This window comes from Mobula hypostoma, chromosome 26 (assembly GCF_963921235.1).
Source record: "Mobula hypostoma chromosome 26, sMobHyp1.1, whole genome shotgun sequence".
Taxonomy (NCBI): Eukaryota; Metazoa; Chordata; class Chondrichthyes; order Myliobatiformes; family Myliobatidae; genus Mobula; species Mobula hypostoma.
In genome coordinates this window covers 32,644,577-32,665,524 of record NC_086122.1, presented here as the reverse complement: position 1 = coordinate 32,665,524, position 20,948 = coordinate 32,644,577, and the positions used below count along the sequence as shown (strand labels likewise).

Here is a 20,948-nt window from a genome sequence, read left to right as displayed (position 1 = left end):
CCTTCTGCAAAAGCATGAACTTTTAATCTCCAACAACTGACTTTTTTTTGCTTTGGCCATCTGTAAATTTTGTAATTGTTATAGAAAATAACATTTTCCTCTTAAAATGTAATTATTTTTAGTTGCTCGTAATCTGACTTACACAGTTGCACAATCATCCATTTAATTTTCCTTTAAGAAGAAATTATTACCAACACACAATCTTTAGCCCTAACGTGCACTCATTGGTGCCTTTTACAACCAGCACTACTTCGTATGCAATACTGGATGTCATTAAAAAGATCTGAAATTCCAAATTGAATGTGGGAAATGGAACTGCCTCCTATTATGACAATTAATGTAAGCACAAAGCTCTTCAAGTAATATTATTGACCCCAATGACAGGGCTGTTCTACCAGCAGAACAGTAACTTTTACTGCATTGATGTGACACCATCTACCCTTTTGTTTCCTGGAGAAGTACAAGCTCTAAATTAAAGATCCACACTGCATTGAGTTCCCACAAACCTCATCTGCCACATGAAACTCCCAAGTCCCAATCAATTAGAAATGACCAATTTTAAAGTAATATTTACTGACGGCTTCTTATGCCACTGGCATTTAGGGCAGGAATGACAGCCTCCCCATCTCTGTCCATACCATTGCATACATATAGGATCCTTTGTTGCTGTTTCTGTAGCAATTTTTTTTTGACTAGTCAGGGTTGTTAGCCCTGAGCTCAACCCGGAGGACCAGTGGACCACTCTTGGTCTGGCCTCTACCCTTTGACCTGTTTGGCAAAGGTGACCCTACTAAGAGCCAAAACCCAGCCAGCATAGCTCTCTGGGTCATCGAGGCATTCAAGCCTCCAAACCCTACTACAAGGTTGTGATCCTCTTGGAGGAAGTGGTATACATTGCACTCAAAAATATGAGTAGTAAAGAGAAACTTAATAACATGTACTAACTGTCCTCTTATAGTTAAATTGTTTTTATTTGCTCTTAATCTGACTGTTACATAGTTGAACAATCAACAGAAATGACATCCATTTAATTATCATTGAAGAAGAAATGATTACCAACACACAATCTTTAGTCCTAATGTGGGATCTTCTGCACACATTGGTGCATTCTACAATTAGCACTATCTTGTACACAATACTGGATCTCATAAAAAGATCTGAAATTGCAAATTGAATGTGGTGGCACTAAGCTGATGGTTAAAATGATGGATTTTGAATTGGTTTTCAAGAATAGAACATTTAAGCTTTTCTATATTCATTAGAATCTGAGATTGTGACAAATGCACTGTACATTTCTTAATAATGGAGAATCATTGTGGCATGCTAAAGATTTGGAATTGGCATATTTTTTCTAATACTCGTGGAGTTGAAACAAAAGAGCACACATGTTAACTAATAGATTAGCATTCCCCAAAGTTTACCACCTCACAAATAATGATACAGTACATAATCATTGACACATTTTTGCTGCATCACACCACTGTCTGTTGTAGAAGGAAGACATCTGAAGACTTATATTAAAGCCAAAGAATCCATTTTTAAAGCAGTTACCTTGCCACTTTCAAAGGTTTGGGTACATAGGTTCAGATCAGCCTCTGCAATTTATGACTTCAAGCTGTGTGATTTTTATACTTTAAGCACTGCCAGCCCTTTAAGTGTTTCTTGCCAATTTAACTGCATCCAATATCACTGTAGTTTCTTACCATGGTGGCAACATCCACTCCAATCCAAACATACTCAGAAGCTTAGGAATGTTCCCTGTCTCTTTCAGATTGCTTTAGTCCTTTTAATAAACTCTTGAATTTATATGTACTTTGTACATATACAAACTTCAATAAATTTATTTTGAACTTTAATGATTACTAAAAAATAGCAGGGTGTTTGCAGAGTCCCTTTAATTGATACTATCCATTCTTTTGCTTTCATTCCTGTTTTAGACTGGTACTGCATGTTCTATTTAATGTTTTGATATTCTGTTATGAACTTCAGCTATAAAGTGTGCCTCACTTTAATGTCTTTAATTTGCAGGATTTAATCTTGTGTTTGGGGGGTGGGAGGCTAATGATTCTTTAATGTGGTTGGGTTTTTTTAGTCCAATATACATGTTAGGGATAAATATTAATATTTACAGGGAATCCTTCCAAATGGGAAGTCAATGGGAATACTTTCAGGGGCTTCTTCCTAATACTTAATAATAAGTATTAATTGTTACAGGGACTTCTTCCTAATGGTAAATCAAGAGATTAGTCTTCAACTTACATTAACTAAAATTTGATCCTGAAATAAGGGGGAAAAAAAAGCATGCAAAGAACATTCTTTGTCAACACTCTATCCACAGAGGGATTGGATAGATCTGATTACATTGGCAGTAATATAATTCTCAATCTGTAAAATTGTCATTTGTGGAGTTTCTGTTTATGAATATATTCTGATAAGTATGATATTTCTCCACTCTCTTCATCATCATCCACTGTAGAATTTTAAGCTCTACTTCATTGTTTTAGCATTTTGATAATTATACTTTCTTTTACCCTTCTGACCCTCAATACAGGTGCCCCTCAGGGCTGTGTCCTAAGCCCCCTCCTTTACTCTCTGTACAGCCTTGACTGTGTGCCACCCACAGCTCCAATCTGCTAATTACTACGTTGACTGGCCTAATCTCAAATAATAATGAGGCAACCTACGGAGAAGAAGTCATCACCCTGACACAGTGGTGTCAAGGAAATAACCTCTCCCTCAATGTCACAAAAACAAAGGAGCTGGTTGTGGACTATGGGAAGAATGGAGTCAGGCTAACCCCTATTGACATCAATGGGTCTGGGGTTGAGAGGGTGAACAGCTTTAAATTCCTTGGCATAAACATAACCGAGGATCTCATGTGGTCTGTACATACCAGCTGTGTGGTGAAAAAAGCACAACAGCATTTCTTTCACCTCAGACGGTTGAAGAAGTTTGGCATAGGCCCCCAAATCCTAAGAATTTTCTATAGGAGCATGTTTGAGAGCATCCTGACCAGCTGCATCACTGCCTGGTATGGGAATTGTACTTCCCTCAATTGCAGGACTCTGCAGAGAGTGGTGTGGACAGCCCAGCACATCTGTAGATATGAACTTCTCACTATCAGGACATTTACAAAGACAAGTGTGTAAAAAGGGGCCCGAAGTATCATTGGGGAACCGAGTCACCCCAGCCACAAACTGTTCCAGCTGCTACCATCCGGGAAACAGCATAAAGCTGAGCCTACTGGGCCTGAACACCTCCCTCTGTGACTGGGTCCTAGACTTCCTGACTGGGAGACCTCAGTCAGTCTGGATTGGAAGCAGCATCTCCAACACCATCACACTGAGCACAGGGGCCCCCCAGGGCTGTGTGCTCAGTCCACTGCTGTTCACTCTGCTAACCCACGACTATGCAGCTCGAACCACATCATCAAGTTTGCCGATGACACAACCGTGGTGAGTCTCATTAGCAAGAGCGATGAGTCAGCATACAGAGAGGAGGTGTAGCGGCTAACAGACTGGTGCAGAGCCAACAACCTGTCTCTGAATGTGAACAAAAGAGATGGTTGTTAACTTCAGGAGGACATGGAGCGACCACTCTCTGCTGAACATTGATGACTCCTCCGTTGAGATCGTTAAGAGCACCAAATTTCTTGGTGTTCACCTGGCGAAGAATCTCACCTGGTCCCTCAACACCAGCTCCATAGCAAAGAAAGCCCAGCAGCGTCTCTACTTTCTGTGAAGGCTGAGAAAAGTCCATCTCCCACCCCCCATCCTCACCACATTCTACAGAGGTTGTATTGAGAGCATCCTGAGCAGCTGCATCACTGCAAACACGAAGAAATCTGCAGATGCTGGAAATTCAAGCAACACACATCAACATTGCTGGTGAACGCAGCAGGCCAGACGGCCCGAAAGGTCAACTGTACCTCTTCCTAGAGATGCTGCCTGCCCTGCTGCGTTCACCAGCAACTTTGATGTGTGCAGCTGCATCACTGCCTGGCTCGGATCGCAAGACCCTGCAGCGGATAGTGAGGTCAGCTGACAAGATCATCAGAGTCTCTCTTCCCGCCATTACAGACATTTACACCACACACTGCATCCGTAAAGCAAACGGCATTATGAAGGACCCCAGGTACCCCTCATATAAACTCTTCTCCCTCCTGCCATCTGGCAAAAGGAACAGAAGTATTCGGGCTCTCACAACCAGACTATGTAATAGTTTCCAGGGCGCAGGCCTGGAGATACTATTTATTGCAAATAACTATAAATTACACATTGCACATTTAGACGAAGAAGTGGTGAACCTGTAGAATTTGTTGTTAGAGGTGGTGGAGGTCAGGTCATTGGCTATGTTTGAGGCAGAGGTTGATAGATTAATCAGGACCTGAAGGGATATGTGGAAAAGGCAGGAGATTGGAGCTGAGATGGAAATGGATCTGTCGTGATGAAATGGCAGAGCAGACTCGATGGGCCAAATGGCCTAATTCTGCTCCTATACCTTATTAAGGCATTTTAACCCACCCTATCAGACATTTGCTTTGTTCTAACCCTTCCTCCCCTATTTAATTTTACTGAAAACACACACAAAATGCTGGAGGAATTCAGTAGTTCAGGCAGTACCAACCTCCACAGATGCTGCCTGACCGGCTGAGTTCCTCCAGCATTTTTGTGTGCAGCTTCAGATTTCCACCATCTGCAGAATCTCTTGTGTTTATGGTTTCCTACTGAAAACTAAGTTGCACCTCTCCGTTTTTCGCAGACTTTCTCTTTCCACAGATGTACACTGCATGAATGCCCTGAACATTTATCACCTTTGGCTCTTGCTTGACTTTCCCGTCTTTGTTTCAGATTTCCAGCGCCTGCGGGATTTTGCTTTGGTTTTGATTGGCCGGCGAGCTCGAGCGGCTTCCGGTCACGCTACCGGAAGTGACGGCGAAGCTAACGGCAGGTATAAAAGGCCGCCGCCGTCCGCCTTCTGCCTCCGTCTCCTGGCCACAGAGTTCAAGTAAAGTGTGAGTGTGGGGAAGCTGGAGCAGCGCACACTCACTTCAAAAAGCGTAAAAAAAACCTAAAAAATCAACAAACAATAAAAAAAGAACGCAACCAAGTTTTAGAAGAGGATAAAAGAATCTCATTAATTTTATTTTTTAAGAAACAGCTCTAGCCAGGCCTCAGCCACGCTCCGGGATTTGATTCGGACAAACCTTACGAAGTTTCTGGAACATAAGTATTGGAAACGGTTGTCTTTTTAAAAAACAAAACCTGGGATCCCACCTAGCTGACAAGTTTGAGCGTCTGATATCGGGGGGAGGGGGGGAGGAAAGCCTCGGCCGGCGCGACCGTTATCTGGAAGCCGCGGCGTTCCGTTGGTGAGAGAACCCTCCCGGTGTTTGAAAGCCGTCGGGTTCTGAAGATGAATCAGACCGGTGCCAGCTACCCTATGGCCTCGCTGTACGTCGGTGACCTCCACCCAGATGTAACGGAGGCCATGTTGTACGAGAAGTTCAGCCCGGCCGGGCCCGTGCTGTCCATCAGGGTGTGCAGGGACATGATAACCAGGAGATCGCTCGGCTACGCCTATGTCAACTTCCAACAGCCTGCCGATGGTGAGCTCCTTTTATTTAAACCCCTCTGCCATCCGGTAACTCCTTTGGTTTTAGGCTGTGAGCGCCGGCGTCTCTTTTAAATAACGGAGGCCTTCATCAACCCAGCGAAGAATTGATCACGTATCAATAACCAGATCAGTGCTCACTTGCAAACATGGGAGTTTTAAAAAAAAATCAATCGATTCCTGGTAACTTTCCACCCTTGGCAGCAACGGTTTTCCAAAAAAAAAATTCCTTGGTGGTGTCTCACCGTCCTAATTTCTCCGATGCAATAATTATCCAATGGAAGGCAGTAACGTGCTGTAGAATAGATCACAATTTAGAAAATGGATTAGTCAAGTCTGTTGAAGGGGTAGGAATCTGATGACCTTGAAGATCCCTGTATGAACATTAATATTGATTTGTCTTTTCAATGTGATAAGTGAATTGATAGTATTTTAGAAGATATTCTGATAAAAGTGCACAGAGGCATGCCAGCAGTTAATATTTAGTGGGTGCAGAAACAGGTAGCAATCTTTTGGGCCCATGGCTTCATTGAAATGTAGAGCAGTCCCATGGATCACTAGAAGGTTGCACCATCAGTTCTGCTACTTGATCAATCAAATTAACGAATTGGGTAGATACCATATGCCTCCCATAGCTTTGCATGAGCATTGTGTTGATCAATATTGTTCAACAAATAAGCATTTGTAAAGAACTGGCATTCCTTTATTGAGAAACAGCACAGAATAGGGCCTTGGAGCAAATCTCCCACCTTAATCCTAGCCTTATTGGAAAATCTACATTGACCTACTAACTGGTACATCTTTGGGCTGTGGAATGAAACCGGGGCACCCAGAGGAAACCCATGTGGTCACGGGGAGAACATACAAATTACTTATAGCAGTGGGAATTGAAGCTGGGTCGCTGGTACTGTAAAGCGTTGTGCTAACAGCTACACCATGCTGCCTCAACTCCGCACCGTTCACACTTAAGGACTGGTCATGAACCCAGGATTTTCATATGTTGTCACTGCTTCCCCATCCAACCCCCACTTCTGTTCATCATTTAAACACCTTCCCCCCCGCCCTCATCTTCGCACCCACCAGCCCTTTTAGTGCAACCAGTCAGTTTGACCTTGCTGCTTTCTGTGCATTGTCTCCAGACCATGTCGTTTTTGACTGCCAGTGCCACCTTTTATTGCCCGAGCAGCAATCCACCTCTGCCTGCCCAATTCTTGGTTGCATTTTCTTCGTCCCCACCCATATTCTGTCCCCATTCCTGCACAATCTCACTGAGCCCAACCCTGACATTGAATTCTCACTGCACTCCCCATTCTCCCCTCCTGGTGTGTTCTTCCTGCTGAGTTCATCCAGTGCATTGAGAGTGTTCTTTCTGCTCTCTTCCCTTTTGCTGTGTTCTCCTGTAGGTTCCCCCCATTCCCTATTCCAACAGCTCGCTCAAATCCCCACGTGATGCTTTGTTCCCTGACCAGCCAACAATCTCCTTCTCTCCTGCTCTTACACTCTCTTTTCCTCTAAACTGCTCAACCCATCTTTTAATCTCTTATTTTGACACCTCCTTGTTTACATGAACCATTATTCCTCCCCCTTCACTCTCTTGTCTCTTTGCCATGACAATGACCAATTTTTGACAATATTAATGGAACTTGAACTTGGGCCATTGATGATCTCCTTTCTCCGTTGTCCAAAGTCACTGGTATGGTTGGCGTTCATCAAAGTTCAACTGTACAGGGAATTGTTCTATACAGCTTCACTAGAGCCCTTGATGGCTGGCTTTGCCCATATCCACCTCTCATAATGAGGACAGAGGTTTAGACTTGAGAAGCAACAGTGTTAATTGAATAGGCTGAGATTTGTTGCTGATGAACATTGGGGGTTAGGTTACTGCTGTGATATTAAGCTTGCAGGTCTCTGGTGCATTTTTCAATCAGAAGTTTAAACTCCCATAAATAAGATTGAGGTTAATTATAGCATCCTCAAATTTACTGGTTGTTTAGTTAATCATTTCAGGTTGTCTATATTACATTAAATGCTTGGAAACATTTTGACCTTTGGTGACATAAACGGTCCATACTATACATTGATTGTAGTATATTATTTTTTTAAAAAAACTAATTCTGTGATCCACTTTAAATGTCTCCTTTTTCCTGGGTGAGTCATGTTTAATGTATTTACATTTATTTTAGGGAGTATGACATTCAGCCATTTCATATTCTACCTTATTTTCTGATAGTGAATTATGAAGGAATCAGCCTCCATCCACAAGAAAATCTAAATGATACTGAGTTTTGTCGTTGAGGTTTAGCCCACATAATAGGGTGAAAGAAGATACTAAACTTGATCAACATTACAAATTTCAACACAATAATGACCACTATGGTGAAATGTGGATAACTATATCCTTCTGATTTCATTGTTGCACTCAGATTATTTGTTTAAATGTTTGTTAAAATGTTTAAAAAATCTTTTTCAGTTGTTGTTCTGTGATCCTCCTGACATCACAGCACCAGCTCTAACACAAAACAATGAAAGGTTCTGATGCTGAGCGAAACTGTGCAACTGTCGTGGGCTTAACCACAGTTCTCAGCCAATCGGAATCCTCCTTTATCTTAATCAGAATTAAATGTTCAACCACCAGCAATCTACACGCATGGTAAGAAGCAACTCAAACATTTACACATTTTCCATAATGAAGTATGAAGCACTATTCTAATATGCTCAACCTCAATCTTCTGGTATCACGTAATTTTTCCCCTGTAGTGAAGACTTTCTTGTCACTTGATTTATGCAAGGTATTTTTTAATGAAATTTGTTTCTGACAAGTGCTATTTAAGGGAATGCTGTTGCCATCACGGATATTCAGCAGGATATTGTGTGCTTGGAAGCCATTTACCACTATTTTTGTTAACATTATTGAAGATTATATTTCTAATATTTTGGAAGTGCCACCGTACAGATTTTTAAAGTCACTGTTGCATTCATGCAATCGTAGTGACAGCAGTGCATATAAGAATCAAATGAGGTAGTGTTGGTGAATTACAGCAGTTTAAACATTGGTCTGATCACTTTAGCTTCATTCGTTTTCCCAATTGTGGCACATGCTTGCTATCAATTTATTACACCAAGCAACTCATCATAAAACTGAAGGACACCTAAAGGATAACTTTAAAATTTGTCCCTTTACACAAGTTATAATTACTGTCAAATTCTCCGGCTTTTTACTGTGGTTGATGTGGTGTGTTACTGATGGATTAGAAAGTTAATTGTTGACTTTGGTTATGACTTTGTACCTTCACTTACAGTTAACCTGCTTTGTTCTTCTCAATATCATTAAGCCATTTCTATTTAGGCATGCCACAGTAAAATGAAACTATGCTGTGTAGGTATTAAAAATAAGTTTGACCCATTGGCATTAAAATGTTTAAATATATAGTGAGTGGTTGAAACTGGATCTGGGCTTTATGCATAAATGAGAAAAAAATAATCAGGGAGTGGAAGAATATGCAGAAAGTAGCAGGAAACAGTGTAATTATCAGAAATTTAGTTAAATGAAATATGCTAGTCAAGTTTTTTTTGTTCAGGTGGGTTGTGGTTATTGTAAATTCTTATCTTATTCACTGTAAGATGACTTCTAGTCTGTTTCATAAAATGACTTTTTTTGGAAATATTATCTTTAAATCCATGTTATACTTCATTCCTGGGAATGATAATCATAATTCCCAATTATTCCTGAGAAAGTAACAATTAGCCAGCAACTTGAATTGCTACTGTCCTCAGTGAAGTATTCCTGTAATGTCATCAGGTCAAGTGTTTCAATATTGTAAAATAAGTGATGGGCAGTGCATTTTTCATAAAGTAAGGGTGGTGTGTGACTTGGAAGTTTGCAGGTAGTGAAATGTCCATGTACCTGTTGTTCTTGGGCTTTGAAGTGATTTAAAGTGTTTCGTTTGCAATTTGATTTTAACTGTAAGCTAACATTTTCTGACAATATGGTTGTGATACACTTAAAATCTTTGAGGCAAAATGTTATAAAGATTGAGGGTGGAGTTGAAACTCAGAAGATTGATGTGTTTCCCTGCACAGAACCATTAAAAATGAAAGTGCAAATTTAGAATGTTTCAAGAATCAGCGAAGTGCCAGAAAAATAAATTAGTGTACTGAATTTGAAAGTCAGAAGCTGATTAAAAGTAGCAATTTTAATAGGCACTTTAAAAAAACTCAATGTATGTGTGCAGGGATTTTAAAAATTGAACAGAATTAAAAGCCACATATTGTAATCATTAAGAAAAAAAGTGTCATTTTCTTTAGGTAAATGCCTCTTGTAAAGGCCAAAATGTCCAAGTGTCCCTGATTCAAAACCAGTTACTGAACTGGTCATCTGTACATTGAGATTTTATTTTGGTTAAACCCCAGGAAAGGAGATAGGCTCATGCCATGTGGCTTGTGTAATGTTGATTCAGCTTTATAGCCAGCACATGCCTTTAAAAGACTACTTGCTAAAAATAGCTGGCAATGAAGTACAAAAGAAGTTATGTGGCCTATTGATGGTGCTTTTGTAAAATGCCTGTGTATCATCCTGTAATGTGGCATTGTAACTTTCACTGGCTTTTAATTGTGTGTAAAATACTGCATAAACTTTACATGTCCCTAAAACTTTCAGAAAATCTACTAAGTTACATGACAGTTAATTAAGACTTTTCAATTGCTGAAAAATACAAGACTGATAATTCCTGAAATATGGAAAGTTGCTATCTGAAACAAAGTTTTGGGAGGTATGCACACAAATAGGAATAAACATTTAGGATTTTGCTTTCATAATTGTAAAATACTTGATAGGGGATGGATAGTACTGATTATCATGCAGGAAAATTATGTACCTGCTAATGGTTATTTGGTAGATTTTAAATATGAGAATTCCAAGGTGTAGAAATTTCAGGGGTCAAAAACTTGAATTCAAAATTTGAGTAGAAAGTCATCTTGATTGCTTGTGTTACACATATAATTTATAGCAGCACTGTGCTCTTGATTTCAAGATTAGGTTGCATTGATTTTTGTGAAGCAAAGTTGTGAATATAGATTCTAATGCATAATCACTATTACATCTCACACGTGCATAAATGAATGAGGAGATTTTTTATGTCTTTTTTGTTGAAGGGAAGCAAGACATCTGGGTCTGATTGAAGCATTTTCAAGGAGTGGAAGCCTCCTTTTATCTCTGCCTCTCTCTTGCCAATGGCAAGCAAATTTTCATGGAAATCTAAAAGTTATTAGCTGAAATTGATGTGGTTACCAAGGATAGCAATAAATGAACTTGATTAGAAGAGATGATTTTTCATCTGCTTAGATTGATTTTCATTGTAATTAATAGATCTTGTAACAAATCTGAAATGTATTTTCTTTGCAATCTTAAATTGTCAAGGCTAATCTGTTTCCTTATGTTGCCAATTCATTTGCAATATTGCATCAATTCCCAGTTGGTGACCTAATCCTATTCAATTAGGAACCTTTACAGAAAGGTGTTTCTGATTAAATATGAAGGTATAAATTAGGTGACTGGTTTCTACCTAACATCTGGAAAGAGTGAAAGTGCAAAGTATTTGATGTCATTCTACAGATAGAGTATTACTGTATTTGTGACTGCATGTTCCATAGTTGCTTTTGATTGTGGGGCACCTTGGCAAGATCGCTCTGGCAATGAATCTCAACAACATTTCTCTGAGCTTCTGGGAGCAGCAATGTACAGACATGAGTAAAACACTGATTTGAATGATTAAATGTAAACCAGCTCTATTTACCCTGCTTTGAAGGCTGCTATCCCCAAAAAACTACTAGGCAGGCTCCAATGGAGTACCTGGTAAGGCTCTGAAAACTTGTGTCAACCAACCGGTGGGAGTATTCAAGGACATTTACAACCTCTCATTGCTATGGGTGAAAGTTCCAAAAGATGCTTCAAGAAGGCCACGATTATACCAGTGCCTAAAGAGTAATGTGAGCTGCCTCAGTGACTATTGCCCAGTAGCACTCATATCTACGGTGAAGAAATGCTTTGAGAGGTTGGTCATGGCTGGAATGAACTCCTGCCTCAGCAAGGACCTGGACCCACTGCAATTTGCCTATTGCCACAATAGGTTCTATGGCTGAAACAATCTCAGTGGCTCTTCACACAGCCTTAGATCACCTGGACAATCCAAACACCTATGTCAGGATGCTGTTCATTGACTATAGCTCTGCATTTAACACCATAATTCCCACAGTCCTGATTGATAAGCTACAGAACCTGGGGCTCTACCTTCCTCTGCAATTGAATCCTTAACTTCCTAACCAGAAGATCACAGTCTATGTTAATTGGTGATAATATCTCCTCGCTGATCAACACTGGCGTGCCCTAAGAGTGTGTGCTTAGCTCACTGCTCTACTCCCTCTATGCCCATGACTGTGTGGCTAGGTATAGCTCAAATGGCATCTGTAAATTTGCTGACGATACAGCCATTGTGGGGAGAATCTCAGATGGAGATGAGAGGGTGTACAGGAGTGAGATGTACTGCTAGTTGAGTGTTGGAGCAACAACCTTGCGGTGTCAGTAAGATGAAAGAGCTGTTTATGGACTTCTGGAAGGGTAAGACAAGGGAACATGAACCAATCCTCATCGAGGGATTGGAAGTGGAGAGAGTGAACAGCTTCAAGTTCCTGTGTGTTAAGATCTCTAAGGATCTAATCTGGTCCCAACATATCGATGCAGTTATAAAGAATGCAAGACAGAGGCTAAATTTCATTCGGAGTTTAAAGAGATTTGGTTTGTCAACTGGTACACAAACTTCTGCAGATATATCATGGAGAGCATTCCGACAGGCTGCATCACTGTCTGGTATGGAGGGGGATGCTATTGCACAGGACTGAAAGAAGTTACAGAAAGTTGTAAAGTTAGTCAACTCCATCTTGGGTACCAGCCTCTGTAGTATGGAAGACATATTTAAGGAGCGGTGCCTCAGAAAGCAACATCCATTACTGGGGACTCCCATCATTCATGGTATGCCCTCTCCTCATTGTTATTGTCAGGAAGGAGGTATTGAAGCATGAAGACAGACATAAACAGCGATTCAGGAACAGCTTCTTCCTCTCTGCCATATGATTCCTAAATGGACATTGAACCCATGAACACCACTACACTTTTTTAATATATATTCTTTCTGTTTTTGCGCTATTTTAATATATTAAATATGTGTGTGTGTGTATATATATACTTACTATAATTGATTGACTTATTTTCTTTTTTTCTTTATACATTATCATGTATTGCAATGTACTGCTGCTGCTATGTTAACAAATTTCATGACACATGCCGGTGATAATGAATCTGATTCTGAAACATTATTAAATTTCCCAGTGTAATTTTTATTAATTCTGCTTTCCACTGAACTGATTGAAAATTTATTTGGTATCGCTGATAAATATTAGAATCAAAATCAGATTTAATACCACTAGCATAGTTATGAAATTTGTTGTTATGTGGCAGCAGTACATATAATATATAAAAACTGTAAATTACAGTAAGAAGTGAGTGTGTGTGTGTTTGTATATATATATGAATAATTGGTACAAAAAGAGAAAAGGCTTTTACAAATAAAGGTTAATGTGCTTTTTTATATATATATATATATATATATATATATATATACATACACACACACACACACAAAAACATATATATATATATATATATAAATAATTGGTACAAAAAGAGAAAAGGCTTTTACAAATAAAGGTTAATGTACTTTTATACACATTAAGCTTTATTTGTGAGGCTTCTACTGAGTATTGGGATAATAGTGTCATAGACAAAGACAGTAGTTCTGCCTACTGTGTCCATTTAAAATGTGTTTACACTAATCTTATTTTTAATTTTTTTATTTTCCCCACATTCTCGTCAACTCTACTCATCTCTCCCCATCCCTATTAAAATTTCTACTGCTCACCTGCACATGATGGGCAATATACAGTGGTCATTTAGTCCTTAACCCACACAGGACAGGAGGCTGGAGCACCTGGGAGGAAACCTCTGTGTATTCACAGAGAGAATGTTGAAACAATACCCAAAGGCAGGATTGAGCCCAGGTCTCTGCCCCACTATGCTGAGCAAAGTGTGGAAATATTTCTTCTGCTGAATTTCACTGACCTTTGATGATTGCAGGAACAGCCATACATATTGCAAATAGCATAGATGAATATTAGCAATGAAGTGATTTATATGAAATATTTTTGGAATATGTAATGTTCTGATTCCTTTTGAAATTTTACTCTACAATGGAATAGTAGAACCGGACCTACACCATGTGGCTTTAAAAATTTTTTTTCTTCCCATATTGATTTTTAGGTGTGAAATGGTATAGGAAAGACCAATATCATGAATGTTTTATATTCACGAAACTTAACATATTATTCTGCATTTTAATAATGTTCTCTAAACATTCTCTTAGATTTCATGTGACAACTAATTTGACAAAGGCAGAAGGTCTGTATGTTACAGAATAAAACTTCTGATTTCTACTTTATTACTCATCATAATTATCAGTTCTTGTCTAAACAGTAATTCCATCCCTTCTGTAGATATTTTCAAGAATAAGAATAAAGACTCAAGGATGGGATTCATTGAATCGTTATGGCATTAAGTAAGGCTATTCTGCTTACCATGTCTGTACTGGCTTTGTCAAGAAATCTTGTACCATAAAAAGATAAAATCTTAACACTTCTTTGTATTATTTTAATTTGGACCATTCAGTGATACTAGTCTGCTGAGAACCCTGTAACTTCTCTTTAGTCCAGATCATGACTAAATATTACTGTTTTTTGTACCCTTGTATAGCGAGCATGTTGTTCAAAGTTACTGAGAAGGAGAGACTTCCACAATTGAAATATGGTAGTTTATCAGTAAGATGCTTTAAATACACTTACTGGGCAGGATCATTCAGCCATCAAGAGAAAGGAGTTTGTCATGGAGGGAGCAGCACAGCACTTTATTAAGCAGTGTAACCAGTTTCTATTTTAAGAGAGACCCTGCTAAATTTAACTTCGATTGGAAAACTATTGAGGTGTTCTTCCTATTGTAGCTGAACGGGCCTTGGATACCATGAACTTTGATGTCATCAAGGGGAGGCCAATCCGCATCATGTGGTCACAGCGTGACCCATCTCTGAGAAAGTCAGGAGTTGGCAATGTATTCATCAAAAATCTGGACAAGTCCATTGACAACAAGGCTCTGTACGACACCTTCTCTGCATTTGGAAACATCTTGTCTTGTAAGGTGGGTTTGCTATCATGACAGTAAAATGTAATCTTATATCTTTCGCTTTCTTATCCGTCCCTGATTCAATACCCTTGCAGCTTTGTCTGTTTAGAAGGTTAGTGACATTGTGAGAAAGCCTCACCAGTCTAGAAGAATTTTGCCCTGGAATACACCAAGGGACTAGATCTTAGTATCAGTATTTTACCAGATCCCTGTTATTTGGTGTTCAGTCAATTAAGTATGAGAAGAAATCTGTGGGGAAAACATCAATCTACAAATCCACACTATGTCATATAATTCTCGGCAAGAAAAATTTTCATTCATCAAAAGCAGATAAACTTCATCAAAGCACTTAACACATCAATTAAGGACAGAACCTCTAGTAAGCCAGAGAATATTTTGTATGTGTTGCTTTGGATTTTTAGCATTGGCAGAATTTCTTGTGTTTGGCATTGGTATTTTGCCTTTTCAGGTGGTATGTGATGAAAATGGTTCCAAGGGATATGCTTTTGTTCACTTTGAAACTCAGGATGCTGCAGATCGAGCAATTGAGAAAATGAATGGCATGTTGCTAAATGATCGGAAAGTGTGAGTACCCTAGTAACATTAAAAAGCCAACTAATAGTTTTCATATCTAGACAAACAAAAATTGGAAAATTAATTGAAAAATATCGTAATATTTTATTGTGTTGATTTGGTCCATTCAGTGTTTATTTTTGTTGCTTTTTTCCCTTCTGTTCCCTACTGTAATCTTTTTAATTCCACTCTTGTTTTTTTTAAGTTTTATCCCCCCAGCTTAAGGTATTCTCTTAGATCTTAGTACCTATTTGATAATTGTGTCTAGCATTTCGTAAACTGAGATAAGTTAAAAAGTCACCATAAAATATTATTTTTGTCCATTCAAGACATAAAAGTAGAAATACAATTGCAAGAATAAGTTCGTGAACCTGGTTTTCTGCATTAATTACTCACGAAATATGGTCTGATCTTCATCTATGTCACAATAATAGGCAAACACAATCTTCCTGAACTAATAACACACAAACAATTGTATCTTTCATGTCTTTATTGAACACATTGTTTAATCATTTGCAGACTAGCCTGGAAAAAGTATGTGAACCCTTATATTTAATAACTGGCAGAACCTCCTTTAGCAGCAATAACCTCCGCCAAACGTTTCCTGTAGCTGCTGATCAGACATGGACAACGGTGAGGAGGAATTTTAGACCAATCCTCCATACAAAACTTCCAGTTCATCAATGTTTCTGGGATACCTTGCTTGAACAGCCCTCTTCAGGTCATGCCACAGCATCTCAATTGGGTTAAAGTCTGGAATCTGACTTGGCCATACCAAAACATGAATTTCCTTTTTAAGCCGTTTTGTTGTTGATTTTCTCTTGTTTCTCATCATTGTCTTGTTGAGTCATCCAACTTCTATTATACTTCAGATGATGGACTGCTACCCTGACATTCTCCCGTAAATTGTTTTGATACAGTTTTGAATTCATTGTTCTCTCAATGATTGCAAGCTGCCCCAAACCATGATGCTCCTTACACCATGCCTTACTATTGGGATGAGGTTTTGCTGTTGGTGCTTTCAGTGTCCTTTTCCCTCCAAACATAGCAGTGCGCATTTCTGCCAAAATGTTCAACTTTTCTCTCATCTGTCCACAGAACATTGTTCCTGAAGCATTGTGGAACATCCAGGTGGTCTTTTGCAAACTCGAGACATGCAGCAATGTTTGTTTTGGAGAGCAGTGGTTTTGTCTGTGGTGTCCTTCCATGAAAACCATTCTTGTTCTGTGTTTTTCATGTGGTGGACACATGAATGGAGACTTTAGCAACCTGTAGAGATTTCTGCGGGTCTTTTGCTGTTACCCTTGGGTTCTTTTTCACCTCCTTCAGCATTGCACATTGTGCTCTTGGTGTGATCTTAGCAGAATGCCTGCTCCTAGGGAGAGCAGTAGCAATACTGAAATTCCTCCATTCATAGGCAATGAACTGTGGACCGATGAACAATAGGCCTAAAGAAATGCTTGCAGCCTTTTCCAGCTTCATGCATCTCTACAATTCTTTAAAGGGTCCTCTGAAAGTTGTTTTGGTCAAGGCACCATGCACATTAACAGATCTTTTTTGAAAAGTGCAGGCTCTGTCAGTAACTTGACTTTGTGTGTCTTTTTTTTAACCACCTGTACAACCCGCACCTCCAATCTCATCTCATTGATTGGAATGCCTGACTCCAAATAGCTATGTAGAAGGCATTACTCCAGGGTTCACATACTTTTATGAACCTGGACTGTGATTGTTTAAATGGTGTGTTTGGTATTGAATAGAAGTAGTACAGTTATGTGTGTGTTATTAGTTTAGGCAGATTGTGTTTGTCTACTGTTGTGACTTAGATGAAGATCAAACCACATTTTATGAGTAATTGTTGCAGAAAACCAAGTAATTGCAAAGTGTTCACAAACTTTTTCTTGCAACTTTAAGTATTGTATTGGAATGTTTTGGAGGGATTGCAGACAAGAACTAGGTGTTGGTGTTTCATGCTGCTTTGCATTACCTGAAGAATCAAATAAGCTTTTAAATTATAATTTTATTAAGAAATTGAGTTAAGGTCATGTGATCAGCTTTAGGGACATAAATATCCATACTCGATGTGTGATACATGAGTCTGCTAAGCTGTTGGGAGAAAGCAAGCCATTCATGCCATGTAGGATTTATTTTTGGGGTACAAAATAGAGATGTAAAAACATTTCTTATTTTGCCCTTTTCATCAGTAAGATACTTCATTGTTTTGATGTTCCTACTGAATATGTGGAGTTTGTTAATATTGAATTGTCTGTTATAAAGACAGACAACTCTGAACTGAAAGTATCTCTAAGTATAAATGTCCATTCTACTAGCCCCTCATTTATTTTTAATCTTAACTGTTTGTTTCTGACTCTGTTTAGTTCTGTTATTAAAGTTTATAGATTACATGAAAAAACATGTAGAAGTGTTTTATCATGGAGAATGAGAAGTATTTACAAAGAAGTTCTGTTGTGATTTAACCTATTAAAATGTTGCATATTAAATTCTTAGTAATTATTACATAAATACTTCTAAAGCGGAAGTGTGACTTCATTTTAACTTTCAATGGATCATAGAACTTGCATGATGTTTGAGGGTCACTAAATACTGCGCAATTGTTTAATTTAGATTTGTTGGCCGTTTTAAGTCTCGTAAAGAGAGAGAGGCTGAACTGGGGGCAAAGGCTAAAGAATTTACTAATGTTTACATAAAGAACTTTGGAGATGATATGGATGATGAACGACTCAAAGAAATGTTTGACAAATTTGGTGAGTGGAATCTGACAGATCTGTGGCTCAAAGTATACTTTTCTAGGGTATGAGAAGGAGAATTCTGGCAACAACATTCTATGATGTTTGTATTGTGGGTACTATGTTCATATTTCCTTTAAACCTAAAGATTTCAGTATAGTACTTGACTATTCTTTCATGCTCTGCCATTTCATCATGGCTAATCCATTTTTCCTCTCAGTCCCAATTCTCTACCTCCTCCCTGTATCCTTTCATGCCCTGATTAATCAAGAATTTGTCAACCTCTGCCTTAAGTGTACTCAATGACCTGGCCTCCACAGCAGCCTGTGGCAAAGAATTCCACAGATTCACCACTCTTTGGCTTAAAAAATACCACCTCATCTCTGTTCTAAAAGTACGCCCTTCTATTCTGAGGCTGTGTCTCCTGATCGTAGACTTCCCCACCATAGGAACCATGCTCTCCACAGTTTAGTGAGAATGGTAAGTTTTTCTGGAAATGGAGAGCAAAGTAAATATTCTATTTATATCTGTAATAGCTCCAAATTTGAAGTGTGAAATATGATTGCCTTTCAGCTCAAATATTATTTTCTTTATTTTGCTCCTCTTATGGCATTCTTACTGTTCATATCTTTACCTGAAAAATAAGTGAAGGTAGATTTTTATCTATCTATTTATTTCTCTCTCTCTCCCTCTCTCCCCCCCATCTCTCTCTCTCCCCCTTCTCCCCCCTCCCTCCCTTCCCCCTCCCCACCCTCACAATAACTCCTTGCCTGCTCTCCATCTTCCTCTGATGCTCCCCTTCTCCATCCTTGTATCCCTTTTGCCAATCAACTTTCCAGCTCTTAGCTTCATCCCTCCCTCTCCTGTTTTTTCCTATCATTGCGGATCTCCCCCTCCCACTTGCAAATCTCTTACTATCTCTTCTTTCAGTTGGTCCTGACGAAGGGTCTCGGCCCGAAACGACGACTGTACTTCTTCCTATAGATGCTGCCTAACCTGCTGCGTTCCATCAGCGTTTTGTGTGTGTTGCTTGAATTTCCAACATCTGCAGATTTCCTCGTGTTTGCAGATTTTAAAAATCTTTCTAAAATATAATTTAAATGCAATTATATTACAGTTTTTCAGTGTACTTTGAAATATTAAAGCAGTTGACTTTCACAATCATGTTATTGCCATCAAAGCAATTATATTGATTCTCTACACACAGGGGTTGATAAATTTCGAAGTATTCAGAGAATTGAGATGTATGGATCAGTGCAGGGAAATGGTGTTGAGGTGAAAGATTGGCAATTATGTTATTGAATGGCAAAGAAGGTGCAACATATCAAATAGTCTGCTCCTTCTGTTTTCTATGTTGTCATGACTATAAAAGTGTTCTATATATATTACTGAAATGAATAGAGCCCATTTAAATTTGCCATAACAGAGGTATCCTACATTTGATAACACATTCAATTTTTTAAGGTGATAGAAATTCATGCTGCTTTTATTTTGAGCATTTCAAAAAAAATTGAATGTCCTTTGTAAGGAGTACAAACCTTGTGCACTCCTACATCATAAGAGAAAAAAAATACTGCAAAATAGAATGCGTGAGCAGAGCAAATTTCTTCCTAGCCCTTAAGGAAGCACTTGTATGCTTCTGTAAAGGAATACTATTTCTACTTGCTGCTTAATTTTTATATCTGCTGATGCTCAACTGTCCTTTCTCTGTTTCTCTCTGCCCTCTTAGGCAAAACTCTCAGTGTCAAAGTCATGACAGATCCAAACGGAAAGTGCAAGGGTTTTGGCTTTGTTAGCTATGAAAAACATGAAGATGCCTCCAAGGTGTGTATAGTCATTCACAGGAACATTTTACTTTTTGTTCCGACATGGATACAAACTTTTTTTGACGTGCACTTAATGTGTAGTTATTTAGAAATCAATTTAAGTCAAAAATTAAATTATTTATACACAGAAATTGATTATCACAAATTCTCAAAGTTTATTTGAGAATATTTAAGTATATTTATTCTATTTTTGATAGTTTTATTAAATATTTTATGATACAGATGAATTGAGAAAATCTTAGAATATATATAGTGAACTTTTATTTGTGTTTTTTTTTTCATTTTTACGGTGCTTTTCTTTTCTTTGATTCAATATTTTTTCCCCTAAAGCCTATAGCGCTTTTCTGCAAAATCTTACTATCCCTGTATACTGTCCTAATGGAGTGTTCTGCTTTTACAATGATGGTGGGTAAGGTGGGAGGCAGTGTATGGTTTGTGATAAGCTCATATTATATGGCTGTTGAACTAAAAGCATTATTCTGGATATTTTAATGCAGCAGTCCCCAACCACTGGGCCGTGAGGAAACGATACGAGTCAGCTGCAGCTTTCCTCATTTCCTGTCACGCACTGTTGAACTTGAACATAGGGTTGCCAACTGTTCCGTATTTGCCGGGACATCCCGTATACTGGGCTAAATTGGGTTGTCCCATACTGGACCGCCCTTGTCCCATATTTCCCTCCATAAGGTAGAGCGTTGCTATGAAACCGTTTGTAAGCCGAAATGGCGTGAAGTGAAGGAGTAAATACCATTAATTTATATGGGAAAAATTTTTGAGCGTTCCTAGACCCAAAGAATAACCTACCAAATCATACCAAATAACACATAAAACCTAAAATAACACTAAAATATAGTAAGAGCAGGAATGATATGATAAATACACAGCCTATATAAAGTAGAAGTAATGTATGTA

The 20,948-nt window shown here is 38.7% G+C and overlaps 1 protein-coding gene across 6 annotated transcripts in view; it reads left to right on the top strand.

Annotated features, from left to right (window-relative positions):
* Positions 1–4,997: 4,997 nt before the first annotated feature.
* Positions 4,998–20,948, top strand: part of pabpc4 (poly(A) binding protein, cytoplasmic 4 (inducible form)) — a 41,283-nt gene continuing 25,332 nt past the window's right edge. For 2 of the 6 annotated variants that reach the window (XR_010016172.1, XM_063033897.1), the window contains exons 1-5: positions 4,998–5,608; positions 14,715–14,908; positions 15,363–15,478; positions 18,089–18,228; positions 19,940–20,034. Coding sequence is in view for 4 of the 6 variants with exons in the window: in XM_063033897.1 (XP_062889967.1) it covers positions 5,416–5,608; positions 14,715–14,908; positions 15,363–15,478; positions 18,089–18,228; positions 19,940–20,034 (738 nt within the window). In the remaining 2 variants the exon portion in view is untranslated. Of the gene's footprint in view, positions 5,609–8,083; positions 8,264–14,214; positions 14,277–14,714; positions 14,909–15,362; positions 15,479–18,088; positions 18,229–19,939; positions 20,035–20,948 lie in introns of all 6 variants that reach the window. The other 4 variants (XM_063033898.1, XM_063033900.1, XM_063033899.1 and 1 more) reach the window with 4 other exon arrangements.